The following is a 21,897-nucleotide window of genomic DNA, read 5'->3' on the forward strand; positions in this document are numbered from 1 at the left end:
TAAAAACAATCCCTCAGCTGCTCACTAGCCTCCTCCATCCAAACCTTCACCACTCTGACCTGTGGTGACACCTTTTTCACCACCAGAGTGTATGCAGGAAGCAGGTGAACAAAATTATGGTCAAAACGTCAAAGAGGGGGAAGAGGGGTGGAAGTATATGCCTTCCTGGCATTTGCATACAGTAAGTCCAGAGTTTTATTATCCCTTCTGTGGCAATTAACAAACAGAATAAAGTTGGGGAGGGTGGCAGAGAAGGGGAGGGAGGCATGGTTAAAATCCACAGAAATGAGAATTAGATCCTGTGGATGTTGCATCTGTAGCTGAGACACAGTACTGTGCACGCGCTCACATGCAGCAGCAGTATCGGCTGAGGGAGGAATGTAAACAGTCACCACCACCACATGTGAGAACTCCCACGGAATGTAATACGGCCGTACGCTAAATGCTAATAACTCAATGTCCCTGCTACAGAATTGTTTCCTTAACAGTGATGTGCCCAGGATTACACCATCTGTTATTCACAAACACCACCAGCCCCACTCCCTTCCTCTTACCACTCTCTGCCACACTCCAGTCCGCACAAACTAATGTAAATCCGTCCAGGGAGACCACAGAATCCGAAATGTCCTGATTCAGCCACGACTCAGTGAAGCACAAGAGACTGCTCTCCCTGTACACCCGCTGCAGCCTCATAAGTGCCGCTAGCTCGTCCATCTTGTTGGGGAGGGAACGGACATGTCCCATAACAATGGATGGTACACATGCCTTATACCTCTGTGTTTCCTTTCCTGGAGCTTAACGCCAGCTCTACAGCTTCTCCTTTTCCTTTGTATCTTCATGGGAAGCTCCGGCTTCCCCGCATAAAGAAGCCGGAGATTCCTATTCCCACGGCTGAGGGCTAGCAGCTGATCCCAAGAGTTCACAATGGAGGTGCATCTTAAAGAGTCCCCCGAAGCCGACTCAAAAAGTTCACAAAAAATATAAAACATAGTACAAACGTAATAAACTTTATACTCTAAACTCCATAGGGTTTTGCAAAAAAGAGATAAAATACAAAAGCAAGCCCAAGAAACATAAAAAAAAACAAATAAAACCGAATTGTATTAAAATTTAACAAAACTTCAAGAAAATCAGCAAAAGAAAGTACAAATGATGTTTCCACCATAAGCTGGTTTGTTGATACGAAGAACTGATGACACTAAATTTCCAGCAGCAGTCTTAAGAAAGAACCCCTGCATAGCCAGTATGGATAGGATAAACCTAAACAATGACCATGATCAGTAAAAACTGGTATCTCAGTCTATATATATGGGAATGTGGATATTGAAGACTTGGAAAATAAAATGTGAACCTAGTCTTTATTTGCATCTTCTCAAGCTAAAACAAAAAAGCAGTGCAAGTGATTTTCTGACTCCAAACCATTTTTAATGCTAGCAAACAACTCAAAGCCTCTTAGATGAATCTATGGTGACAGGTCTATTTTCTGAGCAAGGACAATGTCAGCTGAACTTGGCAGTAACTGAAGGTTGAGAAGCACATTTATGTATGTGTGACAGCTTCTCTTAGGTGCTGCTGGCCTTCAAAGGTTGTCCCCTCACTGCCCACCTCTACCTTTCCCTCTTTTCAGCCCCTTTGTTTTTAATTTTCTGTGGGACATCTTATCTCCTGGGACATCCTGCTTTCTAAGCCATCATCACCTGACAACAACCCGAAGAACATGTTGCTACGGCAACCCCTCTGCCCTTCCCGAGCGGTCTGGGTACAGTGGAACTGCTCCTTTTAATACATACACACATACTGTTAAACAAGCACAGTCACACACCCACACATCCTGTTTTTGTGATCAGAGAGGCATACAGACAGCAGGATATCCTGGGGAGACCAGTGTGTATGTGTGTATGAGAGAGAGAGAAAGAGGTGACAGACAAAGAGTGTTTAAATATTGTGTGTGTTGTATGCCTGCAATTAGTGTATGTTCAATCACTGAAAAGTGGTCTCTGTCAGTTAATTTGTGTGGCTGCAGTTGCATTCTGGCATTGTCCACAGGAGACACTATTATTTTACAGGTCAGAAGACATAATAGAATTCACTTGTACCCTAAATAGCTTTTTTTTTTGCAGGATGACATTTACTATTAACTTTTTTTATTTTCCACAGGCAGGTCCAAACAACAGCAACTGATGGTTACTTCAGAGCAAACTTAATTGAGAGGTGCTGTATTAGAGATAAAAAGGAAATGAAGAAACAAAGAAGGGATGGCAGTTAAGGACATTGTTAAAATCTCAATTTATTAGTGAACGTCGCTTTTTTTCATTCATCCTCTTCCATCCATTCGTCACTTTCCACATTCCACCAAACGACCCAACTATGACCTTGATATCTTTCACTTCCTCTCACTCTTCTCCTGTCTCTGGCTCCATCACTTTCTCTCTGCTATCTCCCTTACTTCCTGTCTTTGTGTACGTTGCCTTTTCAAACCTCTTACTTTATCGACTTCCTCCAAGATCAATATACTCGATTTTTCTCTCCCGCCTCTTCCTGTCTGCACTTCTCCACCTTGAAGCTCTCTGCCTCATTTATGTGTTGAGCTATCCTTGACATCCACATTTGCAGAGTAAGCAGTGGTAAAGTTAGAGGATAAATGAGAGAAGTGTGAATGGAAGAGGAGGAAGACAAAGATAAACTGTTTTTATCCAAAAAAAAAAAGCAAAAAGAAGACAACATGGAGATCAGAGAAATTGTCATTTCCCATGTTCCAATCAAACCATGTAAAAATCTCTGCAGATCAAACACTGGGGCCATATCAGACACATGAGTAATACATGCATTATTAACAAGATAGCTGTATGTACACTATGTCTATATATAAAACATGAAAGGGAAAAAGGAACACAGAGAAGAAAATTAGTGAGCATTTCATATTTTCAAATGATCTAATGTTAAGGTTTAACTTAAGAATTCACTATTTCAAGAACTTGCAGACCATGAAAAACACCTACAGTATAATGTTAAGGCTAATTTACATGCAATAGTGTAGTATGGCTGTTCACAGGGACATGGCACATGATGACAGCCATAGCAGGTCAGCCTTTTTGGGCAGTACAGAGAAGTGTGACCCCAGCATAAAACTATTCTAGTAATGTTGACTGTGGGAGGGGACTGATGGCTAACACACACACACACACACACACACACACACACACACACACACACACAGGCCACAGAGCTTTTAACTGACGGCTGGTAATTGCAGCTGACCCCAGTGAAAGGACAAAGGTTAAATGGCAGCGTCTTCACTTTCCTTTGTCGCTGTTGTCCTCTCTACACCACCCCTCCGATCTTTTTCTCTATTTTGTTACATGCTCATCTCTATGCCTTTCCCTGCCTTGCTGTCTGTCTCTCCTAGCTTGCACCCTCCTTCCAACTCCCCTCTTCCTCTCACTATTGGACCAGCTGATTGGCTGGATTTCTGCCTGTCACCAAAAGGGGCCCAATGAGTGAAGGGAATTTCCCTGAGTAACCGCCAGTGGTCGACTACCTGAGTGTCTACAGATACAAATATACAAAGCAAGGGCAGATGTGCCATAATAAAATACTCTTGTGATAAAGAGAGGCAAAGAATCAGTTTTTAATCAGACGACGAAACAATTTCCCATTCATCTGTATAAGAAACCACTGTACTCCGACATTCCCACACATTAATACACATACATGTGCACACCTACAATTATGAGAGAAACCATTGTCCTTCGGAGTGGGGGGTTGTTGCTAAGCAACCTCTATTTCTAAGGTGAACAAGACAGTGGTGAGGGAAAGGGGGAGATAATGAGTGTCTGAAACTGGAGAGGCTGACCACAGGACACTCACATTTAATCATTCAAACCACATGCAAATGAATATACACCTGCACAAGCACTTTTCTCTCCTCCCTCTTCCAGTCTTTACTCTCTCCATCTCATTCTCATGTCTATGTGCAATGAGGATATTCAGGCTGCAAAACAGGGGTTGTTCGTGTGGACAGCTGCATAGACTGATTATTTGTTAATATGTAGTTAAGAGCTGAATGGGTAATATTTTTGAATGTTTTTCATTAAGTCAGAGGAGGAGTTTGCATCTGAGAGTGTACAAATGTGTGTGTGTGAGAATGTGCATGTGAGGGGGGCTTAGGTTGTGCAGCATCCAAATACAGTGCCTTTCACAGTGTCAGGGCAGGCACTATTCAGCTAATGCTTAGCAAGAGAAACGTGCTGATACAGCCTTCTGCTAGGAAATGTATTTTGGTTTTGTGTCCTGACAAATCTGCAGCACACTACACAGTGGCTGTCTTATGGGTGAAAATAATTCCAGGGAAAGGAAGCAGTCAATCATGCTCACCATGGTTGAAAATAAAAACTTGTAAATATCTTCCCTCAGGACTGATCACTGATGATATGGCTCATGAAACAGCACAGACGCTCAACATAAATTTGTTTCATCACCTTAATGTGATTAAATTTCATTGTCACAAAAAGCAAAATCTTAAAAATGTGCCTACAGTAGCATTTCAAAGCAGTATAAACAGGCAGTGTTTTCCTTGATGAAGACCAGAGGTCTGTACCACAAAGCGAGTTCAACTTAGTCTGGATCTCTTGGGGTTATCTGGCTTCACCGAGTCTAACATTGGTCTCCCCAGATAACCAGTACTATAAAGCTGGTTATCAACTGCTGTAGCTCTGTTAAGTCTCGGTTTTCCTATCAGTCAATGAGCACATTCATGTGAAAGAGGTGGAGTTAATTAGAGGCGACATCACCAGCATCATGAACAAAGCGATGCAAGATGGAGCAGTGATACCTGCAGGGAAAATCATTTAGAGCCAGAGCAAAAGTTACATTACGGCGAGTTAAGTGTGAACAATAAAATATGGTTACATACAGTAACTACAATAAAACAAGAAGCTATTTAAAAACTAGAAGTAACTTTAAAATATTAAGAAAAGACTAAGAACAGCTGTACCATACATTAGCATAGTATTACTATAAAGGTCTTACTCTATAAGTATTTTTTCTTCTTTGTCTGATGAAGAATCTATTGTGATTATTAGTTAGTAAAAAAATCCAACAGTTTCTGCTTCCAGAGGGGCTGTCACACCATTCTGTCATAAATCTTCAGAGCTTCACAATAAGCACCATTTTCCAGACCTAACCTACCCTTAACACAGTGCATCTCTGAATCCTATCCTCTCCCAAGCAAAGAGCAAATATGTGGCTTGACACAGCATCCCCATTGTATTTGCTCAGGTTAGGCGGTGGCTGGGACCCTAGCAGTCACCTCTGAGAGCTAGGTCCACTCAACTCTCCAGCCACCGTTTTATCAAGACTGTCAAACTAAAGAAGAATAAACTACTAACAGGCCCAATGAGTACAAAACTATTATCACCAACACAAGTTCTGCATGGGTGAAGGAGTGAAGGAAAGTCTACAGGGTCATCAGGTGTGCAGCCTCTCACTAACTGGTGTTTCGTTGAGTTGGGCCCACAACACCGAGAAGGCTCAACACTGTGTTTCAGCATCCCAGAACCACCCCCCTCTTTGCCTGCACCCACAAACCCAACACAACCCCTCATCTACTCAGACTAAGTCAGGCTAAATGTTACCAAACTAGCAAACATTTCAACTGCTATTCAAACCAACAAACATTTAAAATAACTCACCAAACATTTCAGATAGCTCACCAGATAACTAGCCAGACTTCTGCTTCCTTTTATATTGCAACAGAATCCACCATGTGTTGGCATTCACTCCAAGGCCAAAGTGTTTATTTGTCATATGCACAGTTAGGAAACGTGTTTCCCTGTACAATGAAATTCTTACTTTGCCGTTCACATGAATGCCACAAAATACAAATGAAATATAAAGTAGATAAATAAGTAACATAAAATCTAAGGCACTTTAAGCAGCAAATGCAGCAATGTAATAAAAATATATAAAAATATAACAGAGAATGTATGCTGCATGGGAGCAGCATGTGCAGCACTCAACAGTCAATGTGCAATTATGCATGTGCAAAATGAGAATGTAAACAGTACAGGTCGACAGTACATGACATATTTCCTGGTAATAACCTTCTCAGCTGTTTAGGAGTCTGATGGCAGTCAGAAAGAAAGAGTTTTTCAGTCTGGAGGTCCTACACTTCACACTTCTGAACCTCCAGCCAGAGGGTAGGGAGGCGAACAGTCCGTGCTGGGGGTGGGTGGGATCTTTGAGGATGGAGGCAGCTTTCCTACGCACCCTGCGGTGGTAAATGCTCTGCTGAGAAGAGAGTGGAGTCCTGGTGATCCTCTCCGCAGTCTTTACCACTCTCTGCAGGCGCTTGCGGTCAATAGCAGTAGTGCTGCCATACCAGACAGTGATGCAGCTGTAGAAGTTGCAAAGGATCCTAGGTGACATGCCAAACTTCCTCAGCCTCCTCAAGAAGTACAGCCGTCGTTAGGCCTTCTTGACCAGGTGTGTGGTGTTAAGTGTCCAAGTGAGGTCCTCACTGATGTGGACGCCCAGGTATTTGAAGCTGCTCACCCTCTCCACTTCGAGCCCCCGGATGAACAGTGGCCGATGAGATCTCCTCTCCTTCCTCATGTCCACTATCATCTCCTTCATCTTGTCTGTGTTGAGGCTGAGATTATTGTCCTTGCACCATGTAACCAGACTGGCCACCTCCCTCCTGTAGGCTGCTTCCTCCCCGCCAGTGATGCAACCTATCACTGCGGTGTTGTCCGCGAACTTTAGGATGATGTTGTCTTTGTGGGAGGCGACACAGTCGTGGGTGAACAGGGTGTAGAGGATGGGACTGAGGACACATCCATGTGGGGTGCCAGTGTTTGTAACAATAGTATGTCCTCATGTGAGTTTGCTCATGCTTACATCAAGCAGTAGGCCTCAAGCCTGTCATGTGTTTGATAAGCCTGTCCTCCATGTAAGCTTACTTCATCTTAGCAGGCATATTCCACACATATGTTGCAGTTTACAATTCATTCCAAGCACTTACGGTACATTTACCTCTTTATTGTGTTCACACACCTTTCTTCTACTCTCTGAACCTTGCTGTGCTATCAGCTAGATTCCTAATTACCCTCTTCTTCTTATGATGTTTATTGGTGGTTTGAAAGCCAACTTAAGCCATTACCGCCACCTGCTGGGCTGGAGTGTGAAACAACAATAGAGCCAAAGGAATAAAAAAAAAAAAGGTTCTTAGAACAGCATAAACTACTAAATCCTATCCAAAATACCTACAGTGCATTAAAGAATTACTAACTACTATTGTTACCAAACTAGCTGTTATATTGTCTTTTGTCATGACGATCTCTTGGTAAACAGCAGAAATACAGTGTTACAAAGTAAGCCACCAGGAATTTGTGCTTAAATGTGACTGCCAATGCAGAACCTTGCTGGTTGATGCCAGGTTGCACTGCAGAAAAAGGTAAATCAAATCCACATGTTTACCACACAATGATGAGTTGGTTTTAGGCAACCCCTTGAGTGAATGCACTTCCCTAATGCATGTGAATGGGAAGGGCTGAGTGCACTTACAGTACATTCACATTACAGGTCTTGTTGCTCAACACCAATCTTCATGGTTCACATTCATGTTTGTAAGTGACATGTATCCAGTTCCATTCGACACACTGTTGAGTTCCTTAACTGCCACGCATGCGCAGATTCAACTTATTGTGAGCCACATGCACATGAGAATTACAACATTAACGTCATTTGTGCGATGGACAAATCCCACAATTTCCTCACAAACTGCTCAGTTATGACATGTTCCCTCCACCTTGGTGTGAAAGGAAGCTTTTCCATAAGTGTCCAACAAACATGAAACAGCTTCATCTCTCCACTGGTAAGGCCATTTCGTATGGGCTTTCCCCCCATTCACATTCTCCAACATTTCAGATTTTACTAGCAATTCACAATCAGTTCTGTGTTTGCATTGAGCAAGAATCCAGACAGTCTTACCTGTGCATAGTCCCTCTCCAACTGTCCCTTTTTCAGACTGTAGCTCCTGCAGAGAGAGACAGAGATTTAAGTGTCTGATGATTTCCATTCCATTCATGTACTGTAATGAAAAAAGAACAAGTGTTACAATCCTGTTCAGTCTCTGTAAACATCTTAAGAATGAACTCAGTGACCTCAACATAAGGCAAGAGAGGAATTACTGTTTAGTTTCATCTCCTTCTTGCCTGACACTTCTTTTAAATGTTCCAATGAACAAACCCCTAATAACCTTCTCCTCACCCTGTCAACATCGCAAACCATGTGCAGGATGAGAAACATCATATTAGGTATACGACTACAAAGATAGATAAGTGGACATGCCATGTCTGCTGAATGAACAAAACAGCATGTATAACTGGTGATGATGATGACCTCACCAGATGCACATACTGTATATTTTACCTTCATATTAGACACCAAAATTTAAACAGCGTTCTGACTTAAAATCCAAAAAGTTTTCAGCAGACCAGTTCTCAGTTTCAGCTAAATTATGATAGACCCTGGGTAAAAAACACAGTGATTTTCTTTAAACTTTGGATTTCTTTTGAGATATCTAGAATTGTTGCTCTGTGTGCTTTTGTGTAGTGACTTATGTTTGGTGTCTCTCCTCTCAGAATTTTGTCTGTTTTGCAAAAGGGAAACTTCTTTTAAAGGACTGGATAACAAAGCAGTAAAAAAAAAGTTTTATTTAAAAAATGGCTCTATATGAAAATGTTTTTCAGTTAGAAAGATAAACATTAACATTAGTAGAACATGTATAAAAGAACGGCACTGCTGGGATTTGAACCCAGAATCACTCGTAATTCAGAGGCCCTTTAATAAACTAAAGCATGACTGAAAAAGATTGTCTGGCAAATTCAAAAAAGTTTTTATTTTCACTTCACAAAAAATGAAAAATCTAGACCAAAAAATGTCTTTTTATATACCAAAAAAAGTTGTTTCCAAAACAACAACCAATGTGGACAGGAGGTGTTTTCACAAGGTTTTCTCGATGGACAAGCATTTGGATTAGGAACTAAACTTCAAACTATGAAGTAACACTAATACAAGAAAGTTGAATAGTAGAAAAGGCACTGCTGGGATTTGAACCCAGGATCTCCTGTTTACTAGACAGGCACTTTGACCAACTAAGCCACAGCACCATATGAACACCTTTGAAAAGGTGTATCTGGAAACTTTAACAAAAGTTGTTATTTTTACTTTCATCATAGCAAAGTGATAGCTTTTTAAAAACAGTATAAATACAATTTAAAGGATTAAATCATCTAGACCAAATAATGTTTTTTACATGCCAACTATTAGGGAAAAACAAAGAAAGCCTTTTCTTATTTAGTGTGGATGGAGATCCTTATGTAGAGGGGAGTCAAAACTAGCATAACAGAGACACACAGTAGAAGAGGCACTGCTAGGACTTGAACCCAAGATCTCCTGTTTACAATACAGGCACTTTGACCAACTAAACCACCATGCAAACAAATTAAAATGGATTATCTAAAAACTTGTTGAGGAGACGACAAGTACTGTGGATGGGAGTCATTCAGATGTGTAAATGATGGCATAGTGTGGACATGAGATCAGAAATAAGAATCTCAATGGACAAGCTTTTGGATTAGAAACTAAACATCAAACTATGAAGTGACACTAATACAAGAGAGTTGAATAGGAGAAAATGCAATGGCTCTAGGCCTTTTCCTCAGTGAATGTTAAATCAGTGATTAAAACAGAATGTAATGTAGGCCAAAGATATGTCCTGTATTCATACAGTATAATAATAAATGACACATTCCCACAGTGCTAAAGTTTAGTGTGACTTCAAATTTAAGCCAGTGCTGTTTAAAATAAATAAAGTAAAACAAACCTCCATACTACAATCAAACAACACTGAAGGGAAACAGTGGGGGAACATGCAGAAAGGAACACAACACTTACTGTAAGGCAGCATAATTACTGCCAATTCTCTCAATGCTAATTACAGCCCAAACAAACAGGGGAGTGCTTCTTGTCAAATGTTTTCCAAGGTTTCCAACATCACTTTATGTTGAAGCTGTTGTGTGCTGTGTGTTTTCTAAACAGAGTCTGCTTTAGATTTCTGGAGTTAATGGCTTAAAAGAGACATAACCAATTCATAATGTCTGAACCTCTCTTTTAAATCCTGCAAAAACAAATAAAAAACACAACATGTCCAACTGTCAGTGGTCTCCTGCAAGAGGTTAGAGCACGTGTTTAGTTTAACAAAAAAAACCCCCCCCCGGTATGTCAGTTGAAATACAATATGCTCCCTCGCCTGCACACACAGATGCTTCCACCCCCACCCTTCAGTATTGTGTCCCTACTCTAAAACACATGTTAAAAACACCTCACAGGCCTCGTTGGCACAGCAGGCAGTGCGTCAGTCTCATAATCTGAAGGTCGTGAGTTCGAGCCTCACACGGGGCAGGCTTTTTGAAAGCAAACTTACAAACGATCTTGCTCCATAGCACAGAAAAGGATGCAACTCAAAACCAACTGTCCATGTGAGTTCAAAAGTAGTAGCCTATGTCAGAACTGATAAATGCTGCTTACAAGCAAACTGAAGCTAGAGCTAAAAAATAAAATGGTGATTTCTTTAGCTGTAACAGTTGCATTAATGTGAAGAATGATTCTGTAACATCTTGTCTGTATATCAAACTGTTTCAGGGCATTAAAACTCTTTTTGTTCTTGCTGTTGGACAGGTGTGTTTGTCCAAACTAAACTAGAACAGCAGTGAAAGTCCATTTTTTCCCTTTGTGTTCTGCAACACAAAGCCCTGACAAACACAGTTCATGGAGCCTCTTGTGTACAACTGAAAAATCATACACTGTTTTAGTGGTTAAATTCAGTTAATTTAGGTATATGTACAAACATTTTTATAAACAAATCCTCTTTCAGCTTAGATTAGATCCCATTTCAGCTACAGTCAGCCTTTAGAAGCCTCCACAGTCCACAACCCAACAGAAGATGATGTGCATACCGCAACTAGGTCTAGTGAGCAGATTAGCAATGCATTATTTGTACCTGATCAGTGACATAAGAGAAAAAGTTCTTTACTGACCATTGAGTCCTAGATGTCTGAATAAATGATGAAAACCCTTTTGCAAATAGATCTATCTAAGTCAGGGCTGAAAGTATTCTGTGCTCCTGAGTGTACTGTAAAGTCTAGTCTCATAATAAGGATTAATAAAAGTCATGTTGTACAAAGAGAACAGAGAACTATACTTAAGGATGCTGCATGACACACAGGAGCTGTGCTTTTCTAAAAGAGCCTCTACAGTACATTCAACTTGACACCTCAGAATAGCACTCTGCCTGCTAGGTGAAAAGGCACAGCTGGGACTTGAACTGAGGTACCTCCACTTCGCAGACACTTAAATCCACTTATAGTAATCTGGCAATATCTAAATTGCAGATGCTTCAGTAGAACTGAATTCTTATAGCTCTAACCAAAACTATGTTACTGTACTTCCCCACACTAATGCAAGCAGAAATGAGCTGCACTGTAGAAAAGAAACTGCTGTGATTCAAACTCAGGATCGCCTGTTTACTAGACAAGGTGCATTATCCAACTAACCCACAGCACCCTACAATACTTCCGCAGGGCGAAACATTTTCCTTGGCAAGCTCAATAAATTGTCTTCTAAAAAAGTGAAAAGTACCTGTCAACATTTAACAGAGACCAAGGTAAAATCATTCACCTGCTTATTTGTTGGAACAACACAGTCCAAAAAGATATTTGATGCATAATGATACAAAACAAAGAATCTGCTTTGTAGCAATCCATAAACTATGGCTGCGAAGTTTTTTATGAACCAACACACTTCACGTCATAGTGGTTTGATAGTCAAAAGTGGGGTGTCAGTCAGAATTTGATCTAATAAATGAAGATAGGTCTGATTCAATCCACACAAATATATATGACATAACTGAATCATAAACCCTGTAAATGAATGAGCATTTACCATTACACCATTTCATCTAAACACACAAAAAAAGAATTCACTTTTTCTTCCTTTGACTTCCCCCCTTTACACTAAGCACTCTGTCAAGAGTTCAGCTCGGTTCCAGAATTTGGTTTGGTTCAAACAGTTCAGTTCATTCACGGTTCCTGTTGAAGCACAAACCGTTCAACTGCAAGGAAAAGATGCAAGTGAGGGAAATGATGACCCATATAAGAGCCTTGAAAAATAGCCATAAATGCACACGGTAGCACAAACGTGTAGTTAAAAGCAAGTATTTCCGCAGCTTTATGAACATCACAAATGTCCCTGCACTCATAAAAGGCACTGTTGTGATTCCAGCCCAGGGCCTCCTATTCACCCTTTAGGGCTAATTTGTTTTCTCCAAGAAATTCACAAAAAAAGCAATAAATACAGATCACATTTGCGCGTTAAGAGTGATCTGTTACATTGTGATTCCTAAAGATTGCCAGACAACACTGCAGGGGAGCTGAAGCCAGGATCTCCTCTTTACCTGGCAGGTGCTTTAAGCAACTAAGCCACAGCAGCTGCTAACACGCTGCTCTGGACTTGTAGTTGTACAGCACAGCTGTACAGCTTTTCTATGTGTTGCAGTACACTCAAAGCGTTTTCACACAATTTTCCCAGTCAACCATTTGCACTCCTAAGGACGGACACACACACCGATGGAATAGTCACCAGGAGCAAGATAGTGTGGCTTAACATCTTTGTCTTGAGAAACCAGACTGAAGACCTGTATGTACTGTATGATGGAACATGCCAAATAACATCAACAGCAAAGTAAAAACATCACAACACTTAAACTGAGGTAGCTGCAATTGGCTGTGGCAATAATACAAGTCAATGGAAGTAATCAATGTAATAGTATTAAAGCATATTTAATAATGTCAATTTATTTAATCTCTTTCTACAAACACACAGAGATGGGTCTTACTAAAGTTTTGAGGACATTCAATGACATAATGCATTCCATAGCCTCTTGCCCTAAACTTAACTATCACTACTAAATGCCTGCCCCCATCCCTTAACTTAATTCTAACTTCAAGAAGCCCTTTGACGCTATGAGGAATGGCTACAATGTCCTCATAATGATGACAATGAAAACAATGGTCCACACAGTGTAACAGAATACAAACACACACAGGTTCAACTTCCAGTCTGCTGTCACCAACATGCTTACATACAGTACAAACATGAATACCTGTGAACTAGTCAGGCTGTGGAACAGTAACATCAGGTCTACACCAGCCCCATGCTGACAAACACACTCACCCCACACTGGGATCTTTGGACATGTCTAGGCTTCTCATGCTGCCATGGTTACACTGCGGCGGAGACCTCATACGTAAAATATGGATACCAAATTACCAGCTAGAAAAATCTCACACCCTCTACGCAGGTTTGTGTGACACTGTGTGATTCTCAGGACAGAACAAAAGTAAGCACAGCAGACCTTGCAAGTGAAGTACTGAATGGTGTTTTAGCTTCAAGTTTTACAATATCAGCAGACTGTTTGATCTTGTTGTCATAAAAAATCTGTTGTGTTACTAGGGGTGTAAGAAGACATCAACACACTTGAGTATTGTGATATTACGCTTTGCAATACTGTATCGATTCTCGAAAACACAATATTGATTTTTAATTAATAGGAAACTTTATGCATATGGTGGTGTGTTGCTTATTTTATGATAGTTTCTCTAAAATTAATTTTCAAAATAATCATAATATATTGCCTAGTTTACAGTATAGCAATATATGGACTCATAACCCCTGAATTGTGACACATATCATATCACCAGATTCTTGGCAATGCACTGCCCTGTATGCTACTGTAAGGATGTACTGTATTTTTCTAAAGATGTGTGTCTGCACCTCTAATCCTTACACTTGCTTTCCTCGTTTATTCTGCCCACAGAACCTCTCCATAGCCTCTATCCACTTCTGCATGTGACTCGCCTTCTCTACTCTAATCTGTTTTCTGCACTCTGCTTCCTTGCCCCCTGTGTCTCCCTTCTCTCCTCCCTCTCCATTTCTACCCCACTGTTACAGTATGTCTGTGTACGTTTGTCCAGTGCATGAGTCAAAAAGCAGTGTCAACATCAGCTGTGCATGAAGAAGAGAGGGAGAAAGAAAATGCCCAGATTAGCAGATGAGTGTGTGTCTGACAGGAAATACTAAAGTGCATGAGTGTGTATGGACTATACTGCATGTGTGTGTGTTTGTGAATGTTGAGACCAAATGAGGGCAACGGGTTGAAAGGCCGAGAGAGGGAACAGTCAAACGTGGGAAAACAGCTGAGATCAATGGTTAGCAGGACACAGGCTGAGATCAGTGACAACAGGATAAGCAACATGAGTCACAGAATGAGACAGAGGCGGAGGAGAGCGCTCGTGTTTTCACACTGTGTGATCAACCACAAGGCATAACAGAGCAGATTCTCTACAGTTTATAGGCCACGCTCCAAGACTGAGCAGGCATTTGGACGAAAACACTCACTGTTTTTTTTTTCATTTCAGAATACAGTGCAATTGATAAGGCAAGAAAGGGATGTAACAAAATGAAAAGACTGACGTGAATGTTATAATAAAGGAAATCTACGTACTATAAGTTGATTCTTTAAGGGGCTGTGTGCTTGCGTTGAAAGTATTAGCTTTGCAAACCCAGTGCACTAGTTCTATTCCCACACTAACTTGCTAAAACCTGGAGAAAACTCTGGAAAAATACTGTTAATCAATCACTCAACCCAGAATGACATGAAAGTAAACTAACATAAAACTACTGAATAAGATATACATTTTTCAAAAGCACAACATTTTTATGAAAAGATTCTCACACACTAAAAGATAACGAGAGAAAAAAAAACACTCAATATATCTCAATGAACATAAAATGATCAGGTTCATAAAGGTAATAAATAAATAACAGTTCAGCAGTCCTTGTGAAGGATCTCTTATGCCTCATTTTGAGACAGAAAAGAAAATGTCATCCTCTTGTCATCCCAGTCTCATCCCACCCGGTATTACCTGGGGTCTTCTCTTGATTTGCAGTAATTGCAGAGTAAGCCTGTGTTGTCATTTCACCAAATACAGACCTATTTATATTAGTTGGATGTCAATGAGCATTAATTTGGGCTTTTCCCTGACAAGTCCTTGATTTTCTGTCCCTCCTCTTGGTAAATTATACAGGCTGCAGAGAAAAGCATTAATGAGAACTCTGATAGCATTCTGAGTTCAAATTGGGGAGGCTCATCTAGCTACTCAGCAGGGAGACCCATTATGCTTTAATGATTTCTGCAGATAATTCTTAGGATTTGGTCAATAAATTTGAGTGAAAGTCAAACTTCATTTGTCCCAGGCAAATGTGCTACAAAAAACATAGACGTGGGGGGTAAATTACAAAATCACATCAGTGCAGTCTAGACTGGGCATCAGCTACAGGAACAGACACGTCCATGCATGCATGTATTTGACTTCACAAGCCCTCTGTAAGCTCAGAAAAAAAGAAAATATTGCTGTACACCACATCATCTTGCCAGATTCTGATCACAGTGCTGCAGGTCAAGGTGCCACAATGATGACCTTTCTGCAGTTTGTTTTCACGAACTGACCCAAAGCTGTACATAAACCAATATAAGACACCTGCAATATTTAAAAGAGCCACAGCTCCATTGTTTAGTTGAACATACAGTTGTAAAACCTACGGTCTAACGGTGTATAAAAGGTATGACATGACTAAATGCATTCAAGATAAATATTAGTATGTATACGACTGGTCTATTTTTATGGTGAGCACTGGGTAACGTGTCTCAGTGGGGGTGCATGTGTAGCTGCTGAGGTACGCATAAGGGTATGGGGGATTTAACTGGATTGAGGACACCAAGTTGACTCTGAGTCCATTAACTTATCGTTTTCTCTTCTCTCTCTCTCTCTCTCTTTCGTCTTATCCTCTCTCCTACGAATAGTCCAACTAAGTGTTGTCTCAGAGGATTAAAGAGACAGCCCTTCCCCTTTCTTTGTCTTTTTATCTTTCATGTCTTGGTTATCACATAGGCTGAATGCATTATAACTACTAACTTGTGTATGTGCATGTGTGTATCCATGTATGCTTTGATTAAAGCCAGCCTGTGGATTAATTAGGATAAATAACCTCGGAGCAGCTTTTGGGATTTAAAAGTTAAAATGTTTGGTAGCCTTTACGTAGGAAAATGTGTATCTGTCAGCTGTGTATGTGTTTCATTGTATGGCCACACTTTCCTTGTCCTGTATTTGAGGTGTCAGGTATTTTAAAAATCATTTGTCTGCAGGTTATTTTAGTTGCCATGATGACACCTCATCAGCAACTTTGTAAATGACTACGGCCTACAGAAAGAGTTTCAGTCATAAGTTTAGCACTACTGTAAATGTCCCAGTTTTAGCCTGGCTAGCTTCCTACTGAGTAGCGCCCCACTGCAGTTCATCCACTGACTGCTTGCAGGCATCATTACAATTATAAGCTCTGTATCTGATGATGCATGGAGACAGGGCAATAATTGTTTCTCCCAGTGGAACTCACTTCTGCACTGCCAACACTATAGTCCAGTCTGGGATGCAGTTTTTAAAAGAGTTAGTGTGTGATGTCTCAGTAAAGTATCAGCTTAGTTCACTATTTTAAGCTACAACTACAGTAGCAATCATCTTCAATATTTATAAATGTTATTTTTATGATCACATTTTTTAAAATTGCATAATTACATAGTTATTATATAATTCGATGTAGACACTGGAATAAAGAATTTTTACAAAACAGTTTAAAGCTAATCAACCAATTGTCCTATCGTCCACCCCATCAATGTTTTCCTAGGTAGCCATTGCTCCTCTTTCTCAGTGAACAGACATGCTTGTCCTTCCTTAAAAACTCACCAGTTTAGCGAGCCACAGCCCTGACAACAGTGACAGCAGTCAGTCTACATGTGCTGAAAGGCCTTGCTTCTGATGTAAATTTTTCAGATGTTCCATCCTAACCCTGCTGATCTTTTACGATAGCCTTTCAAAGTCAGATGAGTGCCACATCAGCTAGGGAAAAATTCATGTCTCAAGGACACACATCAACAAAGCAGATGCATGCCGCTGCAGGGGCTCAAAGCCCAGGCCTCCCAGTCGAGAGAGGGTCTCCCTAATCAATACACCACCCTGCTGCTCCTGATTTTGCCACCGTGAGAAAGTATCATCAGAAATAATTACAAAAACATTAATGGCCAGAGGAATGCGCTGAGAAAACGCTGCAGGCAGCATCTTTCAACCACGAGGACGGCAACGCCAATATGGAGATCTTTACTCGATGGCACACAGTGACATCCTTCACTGACACGCCGTGGCTGCATATTCTTAACCAGCTCTCCCTCTCTCGCACAAGCCAGACCTGGCCTTGTTCACTCTCAAAAAGCCAGCAGCAACATGGCAATCTGTTCGTATACAGCTAGAGCTCCCCTCGAGAGTGAATGTGGAGAAAGAGAGAGGAAGTCTCAGATAAACAAGAGGCAGAGAAAGCGTGAAAATCAGAAAAAGAGACAAAGACAGGGATGGAAGCAGAAAGGAGAGAGCAGCAGAGAGTTTGCTGTCATAAATAATCAATGCTTCGTCAACACAGCAAATGAGAGCGTGTAAAGGAACCGGGGTTTCTTCTCATTGCCAAATCCAAAAGGGAAAACTGCCAGAAGCACACATCACAAAAAGAGCTGAGCTGAAATGAAAAAGAGAGATATGGAGACAGAAAAAAGGGTAGTCAGAGCAAAAGAGACTGAGGGAGAAGGACAAGATGAGAGAGAGAGATATGGATTGAAATTTGGAAAAAAAGAAAGGGTGGATAAAAAAAAGAGTCGGAGAGCAGGAAGAAGGCAGCAGGAAATTCCTTCGTCATTTTCCCAACCCTTTGTCCTTCTCAAAAAGCTGGAATATGACAATACTCCTCCTCCTCTTTTTCTGTCTCATGCCGCTCCTCCCTCACTCATCAGTCGTTTCCTTCTCTCTTTTTGCGCACGGCTGTTTCCATGTGTGCTTGGCATGTAGATCACAGTCAGCAAGGATGAACAGATTTCAAATCATCTGGCAGTTAGTGAGTATATTCCTCACTTGTATTTTAGCGGATGAGAGCAGGACTACGTCGGTACAAGTGTGTAGCACAGAGACGTGTTCGTACCTCATGTCTTCCAGCAGGTCACATTCAGTCTGGTGTTTAAAGTGCAGTCTTGTCATCTGCTCCATGTGTGTGTTTTTCAGCTCCTGTGTCACTTTGACCTGGGGGAAACAAAACCAGGAAAATAAAGGAAAGGATTAGTCATCTATTCATCGTTCTGTTCTGCAGGATCTCCTGGCTCAAATTCACTGACAAAAAACCAACTCTACAACAAATCATCTGTGCTTCCATTTTGATATGTGAAAAATATGAATAATGAAATATGAAACTAAAGAGAATCTATGGTTTCTGTTACCACAGTAGAGCTAAAACATTTTCTGGAGGTAAAAGTTCAGTGAACGATAAATAGCTGTCTTAAAGTCATATAGACATTAATAATGGTTTTCCCCCTCAGTAGCCACATATCATCCATCTCTGGTTAGATTAGGCTAAATGTTCCATGAAATCACCAATACGACTGAAACAGTCAACAACACAACTAAGTTATTTGACTGATTATTTTTTCACTAAATTGTTCATTGCATGAAATGAGAAAAAAAATTGTGACACTAAACTCTCAAAGGTTCTAGAGCTCGAGGTGACATCTTCAAATGTCTTGTCTGATCCAACAAACAGTCAAAAAATATTTTCCATTTAAAATAATATAGTCTACAACACAGAAAAGCAGCATGTTCTCACATTTGAGAAGCTAGATAACATTTATAAATAAATTATAATTTGTCAAAATTGCTGCTGATTAATAGTGATGTAATGATACCAAAAACTCACAGTGCGATGTCGCCACAATAAGAAGTGCATGATACAATAGGTTTAACTTTCCTTGTTTGGCGACTGTGTCGCCCAGTGTTCATTTTCTCAGTGGGCAACTAGACCAGTTGACGTGGGAATCCCCTCCTCGCCACCAGGGGCAGTATTGAGAAAACTGCTGTAAGGCGCGGGAGACCGAGGAAAAGAAGACACCAAACTAGGACAAACCACATAAAGGTGAGATTTGTGTTTTACCTGATGTGTTTTTCAATCATGGTCAACTTTAAGAGAAATTACTTTAAGGGTGGTTACTAAATGGTGTTTTTATTTGGTTACCTATCTCCGTTAAAGTGCAGTGCATAGTCATGTCCCAACTGTTTTTGCAAGATGTGTTCAGGACAGTCTCAGTCCTAAACAGGGCTAGTATTGTCTTTGTCCAGCAGTATTTCTGAATTATTCAGTGCTTATTTGTTTCCTTTTTGCCTGTGTCATTTCTTGAAACAGGGAAACTGAAACGTTGCCACTTAACACCTGTAAAAGTCGACAATGGAGCATCCACTATGTCAGTTTCCCCAACCAGCAGGCAGTTTTACTAGTGAAATAACCATATGTAGATACCATGTCATTAGGGACATTTTTCTACCACAATATTGCAAAATTATATATCATTATATCACTACTGATTAATATTCTGTCGATCTATTAGTTACGTAACTAGCTGTTTCAGCTCTGTTATCTATAATATCTACATGTAGGCTGAATGTACAATGCAAAATTTTAAAGCAAATCTTGATAAAGACCATTATATTTTTCTGATTTCTCTTATCAAATCATTGTCATTAAGCAGCTGATGCAGACAGACAAAGTCAGAGGATTTTAAACTCTAAAAGGGTGCACTGTGCAAAAGAGGTTAAAAACTAGTTGTGAAAGTTGTGAATTTTTAGTATATCTTCTCTGTATAAAAAAAATCAGCTCCTGAGTCACTCTGACCTACACACACAACCATGCAATTTAACCCCCATGAATCTGTCTGTCTGCCAATCACCTGAAAGGAACACACACATGCACACACTTTCCCAAAGGTAATCCTTCAACACAACAATCAATGTCAGGGTTGTGTCAGGGTTTTGGAGAGGCTGGAGGAAGCTTGTCACATTCTGAGGTGACAGAAGATACTTTTAACAGCCCATTAAAAACACAGGCATGAGGAAAAGATGCTAAATGTGTCACCTCATACACAGATTAATTTGGGCGGTCAGACCGGGGGCTATAAACTGCACTCATTCACACTGTGTTGTGCAAAAACAAACACCCTTAATATGCACATATCCACACAACCAATTACACACACACCTCCTGCCAACACACACAGAGTCACTGCTGAAGGTCACTGTGTATTGTCAAGTGAATTCCACTGACTATTCACTATATTAACAGTGGGCAAATTCATGAGTGTTCTAGACAAAACATTCAAGAACGTGCACAACAATGGTGCACAAACGTGCACACCAACACACACGCAGAGCTCCTTTCTTTCATATGCTGTATCTTTGAAGATAAGCAGGGAGTGGTTCATTATGTTGTCAGAGCAAAATGACTTCACGTGATTTCACCTTCTGTCAGTCATTGGAAAAATCTCAGAGAGTAAGGGGGAAGGTAAAGGGTAATGGAAAGATGGGGAGACAAAGTGAGAGGGGATGAATAGGAAGGGTGAGGAAAGTGAAGGGAGAGAAAAGAAGATGGCAGGACAGAGAGAGAGAGGTGGACAGTGAGAGGAAGAAGGAGATATCGACAGTGAAAACAGATATTAAATATGAGACAAAGACAAATCAAAACAGTATACTAAAGGTCTGGTTAAAGAAAAAGAGCTCAGCTGGTGCAGTGATAGCTGATGCAGCAGGTAGGACTATAATAAAGCAGTGCCTGCTGTTAACCACTTATACATTTGTTTATATTGCTTTTTCTGATGTTCACATTCCACCTGTATGTATCATTGACGTATGGACATGGCATCTCCACCTGCACCTCTTTTATATCATTAAATAAGTAATTAAAAACAAACTCACCAGAAAAATGACCACTTGTACACATTATCAGCGTGATAAGGTCTATATTAAAAACCAAGTGACCTCTGGGAAAAATTTATCTGATTTGTACTCTGAGCTGTTAGTGTGGCTCACATCCCATGCGCTAACATTGAAGAAGTGGGATTTATAACATATACTGCAACCAGCCACCAGGGGGAGATTTCATCGGGGTGGCTTCATCTCTGGGAGCTGTCATGGTGTCCATATTTTATACAGCTGATGGTATGTATGTATGAGCAGGGAATGAAAAGAGGATGTTTATATTATATCATGTGAAATCTATATTAAAATGATTTACCTGAACAATGAATGTCCAGTAGTGCATGTGTTTGTGGTAAGATGTAACTGTAGCTATTGTCAGGTAAAGAACAATTACTGAAAATCTGAGAAATGTGTAAATTAACTTCTATCTGCCACCTCTTATAAGGAAAGCATAATAATACTAATCAATATAACAGATCCACAAAACAGAACCTAAAAAAATACTATAAAATTGAATCAGTTTATCTGGTAAAGCCTCCTTAAAGCCTCAACATAATAATCTTAATGGTAGTATTGCCATTGTGTCCTCCTTCTTGTTAATGTGGATTTAAAATAACCTGACAGGTAGCGTTGTCACATCTCAAAACAATGTTTCTCCTTTTTTAAACCTCATTAACCATCTTTAATTTCAGCCACATAAAACTAATACATGAGAGTCAGACAAGCTCAATCTGTAAGCAGATGTGCCGAGACACACGCAGACACTTAAGGGGGCTCTGTGGCAACTGGAGAGAAATCACTGATATGACATGTACAAGACCTGTGTGTGTGTGTGTGTGTGTGTGTGTGTGTGTGTGTGTACACGTGCTCCATGCCCCATAGGGGGAAT

At 40.5% G+C, this 21,897-nt stretch overlaps 1 protein-coding gene and 2 non-coding genes across 5 annotated transcripts in view; 1 reads left to right on the plus strand and 2 right to left on the minus strand.

Moving 5' to 3' along the window:
* The window catches only part of fchsd2 (FCH and double SH3 domains 2), a 57,331-nt gene that overhangs the window by 33,675 nt on the left and 1,759 nt on the right, over nt 1-21,897 (minus strand). For 2 of the 3 annotated variants that reach the window (XM_020619954.1, XM_020619955.1), the window contains exons 2-3: nt 18,196-18,293; nt 7,990-8,035 (exon numbers count right to left, since the gene is read on the minus strand). In XM_020619954.1, coding sequence (XP_020475610.1) covers nt 7,990-8,035; nt 18,196-18,293 — 144 coding nt within the window. Of the gene's footprint in view, nt 1-7,989; nt 8,090-18,195; nt 18,294-21,897 lie in introns of those variants that run through there. The other variant, XM_020619956.1, reaches the window with a different exon arrangement.
* trnat-agu (transfer RNA threonine (anticodon AGU)) lies at nt 9,097-9,170 on the minus strand. The gene has a single exon. It is a non-coding gene; the product is annotated as a tRNA-Thr (tRNA).
* Nucleotides 10,392-10,464, plus strand: trnam-cau (transfer RNA methionine (anticodon CAU)). Its single transcript has one exon. It is a non-coding gene; the product is annotated as a tRNA-Met (tRNA).

Source organism: Monopterus albus, unplaced genomic scaffold (genome assembly GCF_001952655.1).
Source record: "Monopterus albus unplaced genomic scaffold, M_albus_1.0 scaffold229.1, whole genome shotgun sequence".
NCBI classification, from domain to species: Eukaryota; Metazoa; Chordata; class Actinopteri; order Synbranchiformes; family Synbranchidae; genus Monopterus; species Monopterus albus.